This window comes from Lolium rigidum, chromosome 6 (genome assembly GCF_022539505.1).
Source record: "Lolium rigidum isolate FL_2022 chromosome 6, APGP_CSIRO_Lrig_0.1, whole genome shotgun sequence".
NCBI lineage: Eukaryota > Viridiplantae > Streptophyta > Magnoliopsida > Poales > Poaceae > Lolium > Lolium rigidum.
In genome coordinates this window covers 38,546,266-38,553,921 of record NC_061513.1, presented here as the reverse complement: position 1 = coordinate 38,553,921, position 7,656 = coordinate 38,546,266, and the positions used below count along the sequence as shown (strand labels likewise).

Below are 7,656 nucleotides of genomic sequence, written 5' to 3'. Positions count from 1 at the left end.
GTAATCAAAATAGATTTTATTTGACTGGTGAAGTACGTACGTACAGTATAACATCTGAAACACGCGTCGTAAATATAATCACCGCGCGGCGTCTCCCGTCCGTTACACCCAAAGTGCTTGTCGCTGATAACGTGCGAATGCTTTGTCCGGCATTGAATAAGCATTTTTTTGGGTGCACGTATATTGTTTAATGATTGGGTTGGGTAACCTCTGAACGTTCGACATTTAAATATGCCTGTCAGTCCGAGTAATTTTAGTTCTGATTCAACTTAATTAACCGCGATCACTCTTGGTAAATTCAGTTCATATTCAAGTGCATGTGGATGACCAGTACGGCACGAAAGCTACTAGAAATCCCCCACGGCGCTCGTATTGCTACTTGTAACACCACCGAACCACTATAAAAATCCATGTTTGCCATAGACATCTCAATTCAAAGCACAAAGCACACACCTTAGTGCTCTCCAATCTCCATCGTCCTTAGCACCACAGCTCAAAGCTAAGCCTTCTCCAATTAAGCCCAGCCATGGCAAGCCGAGGTTTCACTACCTTTCAGCTCACTGCCTCCCTCCTCGTGGCACTTCTTGCCACATGCCACGCAGGCAGCATCGCCATCTACTGGGGCCAGAATGACGGTGAGGCGTCGCTTGCGAAAACATGTGCATCTGGAAACTACGAGTTCGTCATTCTTGCTTTCCTCCCCAAGTTCGGCAAGGGACAGACACCGCAGCTGGACTTTGCAAGCCACTGTGACCCATCATCTGGTGGCTGCAGAAGCCAGAGCAAGGACATCACCTCATGCCAGAACCGTGGCGTGAAGGTTCTTCTTTCCATCGGCGGCGCGGATGGAAGCTACGGCCTCTCCTCCCCCGGTGACGCCAGCCAGGTTGCCATGTACCTATGGAACAACTTCTTGGGCGGCACATCCTCGTCCCGCCCCCTTGGCGATGCCATACTCGATGGCATCGACTTTGACATCGAGATCGGCGGTGCTAAATTCTGGAACAACCTTGCTACGGACCTCAAGAAATTGGGTAAGAACGGTGGGAAGACAGTCCTGCTGAGCGCGGCACCGCAATGCCCCTTCCCTGATGAATGGGACGGCGGCGCAATCAGCACTGGATTGTTTGATTATGTCTGGGTGCAGTTCTACAACAACCAGGAGTGTCAGTTCGACGCGGGGCGTGCTGCCTTCATGGATGCGTGGAATAAGTGGGTGTCGGTGCCAGCAGGTAAGATCTTTTTGGGACTGCCAGCTTCTAGCTCCAAAGACGCGGCGGGCACGGGATTCATCCCTGCCGATGAGCTCACGTCACGTGTGTTGCCGCTCATCAAGGGCTCGCCCAAGTACGGTGGCGTCATGTTGTGGTCTAAGTACTACGACGATCGTAGTGGATACAGCTCTGCCATCAAGAGCTACGTGTGATTATTTATGTTGTGCTGGACACCTTGGCCTAGTATTTGTTGCATTCGGCGTTTTGTGCCCCGTCTTATGTATCATAGTATAGTGTGTTCATTGTCGGCATCATATTGGTAGCTAGCATAACAGTGTGTTATGTAGTTATGCAAGCATATGTAAATATGAATGGAAAAGAGTACAATTGATAGTTTGAAGGTAAGTTCCATTTTCTTGACAAGTGTTCTTTTCACGTATCTGTTCAGCTTATATGCTGGTAAATTGCAAAATATTTAATTGTTATAAGCCCCAATTTTACCGCACGGATCAGGTACACACACGTCATGTCGTACACACTAGGATTTTACATTGACTTGCCTCCCTCTCGCAGATCAGCTCGTCGCATTTTACTACATTTACAAGACTAGTAATTTATATAGAATTTTAGTTGGTAATTTTTGTTTTGTTTATGTTTTTCCTTTTCCCTAATATAATTTGGTAGCAACTTTCAATTAATTAATTATCCATTCATGAATTTCTTTCAATTAATTTTTCCTTATTTTACGTTATTTGGATTTCTTTGAAAAAAACGAGTGTGTTGTGATGTGCAAAACCACTTCATGTCATCCATTGAACTGGTTTGGGCCAAATAATATCTAAATCCTCTTCTTAATGATCTAGTTTCAAATGGCAACATGAAGAATGGAAGACCGACATATGTGTTTCCCCTGAATTAACGCTTTGTTATTGTGCAGATGAAACTCTATTGTTGATTTGCTGAACCACTCCCATGTACTCCTCTCCCAAAAGCCAGACTTCCAAAGATGTGCAGCATTGGAGAGGGTAGTGTCTGTGAATATACAACAACAGAATAAAACACGGCAGTTCCACTGGAAAAAATAAACAAGCGCAGTTAAATTCATGCCACTGAGTTCTACCGGTTGCTAGCTTCAATGCAATATGGCTTTTCCAGGCGGAGCTAGATTTTAGACATCGTGGCTAGAGATTAAGAAGATCAAAGTAACCCTTCAGTGTCCTGCAAGATATGATATTGGATAAAAGTATCTTCAAATGAGCCATTGTCCTTAGGTGGAAGTTATGGCATTATGGCCTTGTAGTCGGCTTTAGTCCATACAATGATAATACCCAACGATAGATAAAAATAAATAAACAACAGGCAAAAAAACCAAACAGAAGAATGGTGTAATGATCAAACATTATAACCAAACAATCTCCAGGCTAGTCTCAGGGAGTTTCCAGGCCAGGCAAATCTTTGCCAGGCCTCAAACCAAACATGCTCTATATTCCTGCTTAGCTAGCTGGTCAACACTGTTCAGATAGAAAGGGCAGGAAAGCACAAATGTAGTGTCGACATATTTGTAAGGGGAACTCAGGAGTTAACTTGTACCTAGTATTATTCAGTGCATAAATCAATTTATAAATCAATTTCAGTTGTTTCAGCGGTCCAGGTGACTGACCCGTTGAACACAGTAGACCAGTCATAAAAATAAATTCTTGGAAATAGGGGAGGCACCATACAAAGTTCATCATATGCAGAGCAGAAAACTGCCAAGAAAATCACTGTCGCTGCTTGCTCACACCAGGTTGAAAATATGATAGGATGATCCAATGACAGAATTGATGATTGGTGTAACACAACAATAGACAAAAGTAAAACAGCAGTCAAAAGGCAAACAGCCCAATGGTAAAATGATCAAACATTACATTGCTCCTTGCCTGGATAGTAGTCAGCACTGTTCCAATCAAGGAGCAGGTACAAGTTAGACATCCTCTATAGGGAAAACTGAAAATCAACTTATACCAACATGCCAGTATACGTCTAAATTCTTGAAAATACAGCAGGTACCACACAAAGAAATAGTCTACTTAAAACCAATAGAAAAGCATTTGCTATCGAAAGTTTAATACTTCAGGTGCAACCAAGCCCATCATTCACTACAAATGTGTATGGTAAAAAAATAAATTGCGCAATTAAATAAAAAATATCTAACAGGAAATGACATTCAGTAGCATGAAAAAGCAAAAGGAGATCCAGATGCAAAAGTTGCAGCATACACAACATAGACCAAAGAGATAAATAAGCAGAGAACATAATTCAGATGTTAAACATTAATAGTGGTTCAATACGACGATCATCATATCCACGATTAAAATAGTAGGGTGTTACACAACTGCATGGGCAGCTAGCAGCCATGACTACATAAAAGTACACAAACGCAAGCTCAGCCACTAAGTTAACTGCAATACAGAGCTACATAAAGTGAGGACATGAGTGCATTCAAGCACCAACATGACCCTATCACAACAGCAAAAACGTTAACCCCGGTCACTGAAGTCAAAAGTAAACTCTAATAACATCAGAAATGTAGATACCTGCGAAGCTGCACTACACAAGACATTTAGTGCCCATCTGCCAATGGCTCCGAGTACAATGGAACATATGGAATACAAAGAGTCTTGTCCCACCCAATTTGACAATCCCGTCCAAGTTGACATATAAAACACAGCTTTCTGCGATCCATGTCATATGACATCAACATGTTCTCATACCCACAAATTATGAAAATCATATTGCGTCCAGGGTGGAATGAGATGACATTGTAAAAATTACCAAATGATGAATACGATGCTCCAAACAACTCCAAGTGGCTGACATTGTGTTTCAAGGTCCATTTTTCACTATAGCAGTCCTCAAGAGCCCATACTGATAATTCTTCACCATCAGAACCAGAATAACAATTTGTGAAATACAACTGCCTTTGTGATAGCAAAACACCAACAATAGGAGCATCATCATAGTATGGTGGCATAGGAATATCAATGAGACGCCAATTATTTCCTTCCACGCCGACAACAACTATAAAATTATTAGAGGTAGCCAAATGTAGGGCGCCATTTAAAAAAACGCCTCTTGAACTCGTTGGTATTGCAAACATAATGTCCAGGCTTCGATGCTTCCAAACTCCTGCTTTAGACGAGTATATCGCCAATGTTTCAATGCAGCCATCACAATCACTCAGCTCAGACTCATCTATACCCCAGGTCTCCTCATCAATGAACTCAAACACATGAAAGTGAGAGGATACCGTCGGCTCAAACCCGAGGCGAACGACGTTCACCTTGCTGGACCAATCGGTGGCAGGCACAACAACCCATCTTTCAGTGGCCGGATTGCACACGACATAGTCCAATGTCTTAGGATCAGTCGCCTTCCAACAACGGCAGAGAAGGAGGCCATTGCAGCAGTCCAAAATGTCAAGGCCATTGTATTTGGGCAGAAAGGATAGTGAAGGATCGACGAGAGGTTCACCTTCCCCTGAAACGTTGGTGAAATATCGAGCACACCTGGGGAACCGGTTCTTGTTGTAGCTTTCGTGGAAGAAGCCGGCGAGGGGCTGGGGCATCTTCTTGCGGTGGTCGGGGTGGGAGATGAGGTCACGCCAGCGCGTGGAGACACACTTGCAGCAGCAGGTGGACTTGTAGGGCACGCGGGAGATGATGTCGGCGAGGATGTCGTCGGTGATCTTGGAAATAGGTTCGCCTCTCATCAGTGCACCCTCCATCCCCGTCCGTGGAAACGAGGGGTGCCGAGTCTGCAGATCGGAGCGGAGGAGCAGAGATTATAAATCCGTACTATCAGTAAGTGGAGCGTGGGCGCAGAGAGGATCTACCAAGTTCTTTCCCCGCGAGCTGCAAATCGAGCAACGGCGGGAGCGGCGGTGCTGTTTGCTGCCATCTGCGCCGGCGAGCGAGGGTTTGGGAGCAGCTGTGCGAACAGTCTATGGGATGGGAGGTGGAAGACGATGGGATTTGTTTGGGCTTTTTCTGGGCCCTGTGAGTCTTTTTGCAAAAATGGGCCAACTGAAAGAAAACTTTGTTATTATTGCAAAAAAATGAATGCTCATGTTCAAGTTCCATGTACTTATGTAATTTTTTATCGAAAAATAATAACTCAATTGCCTGATTAAAAAAACCGTTGTTTTGAAAATTTCTTTCCAAAGACAAGAGCAGATTGGTGCACCGGAGCACCAATGCTCCAGATTTTTAGAATATTTGAAAATTATATTTTTGCGTTCTAAAAAATTATAAAATTTATTCTATGAATACATACATATGTCCTGAATACTCGTGTGAAGTTTTAGCAGAAATTGGATTGTATTTTAAGCTACAGAAAAAGAACAAATTTGTGGCTATGTATAGAGATGAAAAACTCAGATTTTTTCAGAAATTTGCCTTTGTTGTATAGCCCGACAAAAAACATACTTTCCTCCAAAATTTCTAGTGTACCTTTGAAACATTTATATGTATGTGTATATTTAATTTTAGATTTTTTGGAAAGCTAGAAGTATGTTTCAGAAAACCGAGAGTACTAGTGCTCATGTGCCAAAGTCACTTTTCGTCCGAAGACCTGCTTTATTATTATTTATCGAACTTTTCAGGCTCATAAACTAATAACGTATTTTAAGTAATGTGTTAATGTTTCAACTGTTCATCCACGTGCAAGTACACACGGGAGCCAAAATGTTATCCTCGTGGTAGTTGTCGATACTATAAATGTCACATTTCCCCTTTCTTCTAGAGACATGCAAAGAGGAAGGAGAAGATCTTCTCTCCATCTACCGTATGCAACCCCACGGGTTCTCCTCCCCTTCAGCTGCCGCTCAACAGAGGCCCGGTGCATCGTTCTCGACGAGTTGATAAGCTATAGTTAGGCTTATGTGAGGGCGTAGCTGTGGTGGCGACAATGGGGTTCCAGTGGCGAATACCTCCATCTCAATGGTGTCCTCCTAACAACTCCGATAAGCAGGCGGAGTGTGCTTTGGTCAAACTGTTAGGCGGAATCCACACGGTGAATTTTTGTCCTCCAACTCCATCGACATGACCAAAAGGTAGTGGCAGAGCGTGCCTTTTCGTGGCATATGGGCTAAATGTGCCCTGCGCGAGGTAGTGTCTTCCTGTTACAAAATTTTAAATAAATATCAACTCGTGTCTCGAGAAATGAAAATAGCAGATTGTGGTTGTGGTAGTGTGAACAGGCCGAATTCATAGCCCAATTCGAAATAACTATCATGCATAGCATGATTTTTCTCTCAAATTGTGGTTGTGGTAGTGTGACAAGTATATGTTGCCTTGGTTAACCTGATTATTTCCAGAATCTCTAGAAACTTATATCCTGTGTTTCAAACGTCGGGCGTACCATCTGGACGAGTTCTGGTGCCGTCCTACTCAATATAAGTTGACGGGCAAAAATCAGTACTATTATTATACAAGCCACAAGTCTAACGATGAAGCACATTTCGAAATTCAAATTATTTGTTGACGTTCTCATGTTCTAGTCCATCGCATGGAAGCCATGGATATCCATCATCAAACTCAGAATAACGATAAAAGTACGGATGGTAATATAAAATCTTCCTCTTATTGACAGTCCAGTTCTCAAATGGCACCAGGAAGCTTGGCATCTGTTCTAAGATCAACGTCCTACTAAAAGCCTGGGAATTTGGGATAGTACTACAATCATAGTAGCAGTATCGATATACAGGAACACCAGAGTGCAGTTAGCAGTGACTTCAAGGATTGCATACAACAATGATCCAAGACAGCAATGCATCTTCTGAGACGGAATCAGAGGGAGCAATTTACACATGATAGCATGTCGATAACTTGCAGCTTCTTATATGCAATGCTATAGCAGGTTTGGTTGTTCCATCAGGCCATAAAGGCAAAGCAACTGCAACTGCGCACATTGACAATATGCAGCAGCAGAAAAGATTAATCAACAAGGGACGGAAGCAAACAGCTAAAAAAGGTTAAATGGTGTTCAAGCATTTCTCGATGCATGGCTAGGTATAACCAGCACTACTAAAATATAAAATCAGATGGCAACTAGAGATTTACAATGCAATGTAGACATGTTTTAAGGGACATCGGAATCGATTATTATGAGAAGAACTTCACTGCCTCAGTTTACTCAAAACCTGAAGCGAAAAGTTTTTTCGTGTGTCACTTCAGATTATAATAGGACAATCCAGTGACCAAGATGTAACAATAGAATGCTGGTTGTTTAACAACTTAATATAGTATATCAGCCTGTTCTACAGTTATGACACCTATCTTACGGTATTCAGAACCAACTCACACAATAGAAACTATCCTACTTCAGGTAGGAGCTAAAGAATGTCAACATCTGATATTCCAAAAGAAAAAAAGTTCACAAAATGAAGTAAATCCACTTTGAA

At 42.5% G+C, this 7,656-nt stretch overlaps 2 protein-coding genes across 2 annotated transcripts; one reads left to right on the top strand and one right to left on the bottom strand.

Annotated features, from left to right (window-relative positions):
• Positions 1–526: 526 nt before the first annotated feature.
• LOC124659342 (acidic endochitinase-like) lies at positions 527–1,426 on the top strand. The gene has a single exon (XM_047197247.1). The coding sequence runs from the start codon at positions 527–529 to the stop codon at positions 1,424–1,426; it is 900 nt and encodes a 299-aa protein (XP_047053203.1).
• Positions 1,427–3,524: 2,098 nt separating this feature from the next.
• LOC124666191 (F-box protein At5g07610-like) lies at positions 3,525–5,177 on the bottom strand. Its single transcript, XM_047203537.1, has 2 exons — positions 5,089–5,177; positions 3,525–5,010 (listed from the first exon to the last, which is right to left on the bottom strand). The coding sequence occupies exon 2, from the start codon at positions 4,978–4,980 to the stop codon at positions 3,817–3,819; it is 1,164 nt and encodes a 387-aa protein (XP_047059493.1). The 5' UTR covers positions 4,981–5,010; positions 5,089–5,177; the 3' UTR covers positions 3,525–3,816.
• Positions 5,178–7,656: the final 2,479 nt, after the last annotated feature.

Bases quoted from the DNA above. Each gene is read 5' to 3' on its own strand.
- LOC124666191 (XM_047203537.1), bottom strand. From the start codon at position 4,980: ATGGAGGGTGCACTGATGAGAGGCGAACCTATTTCCAAGATCACCGAC.
- LOC124659342 (XM_047197247.1), top strand. From the start codon at position 527: ATGGCAAGCCGAGGTTTCACTACCTTTCAGCTCACTGCCTCCCTCCTC.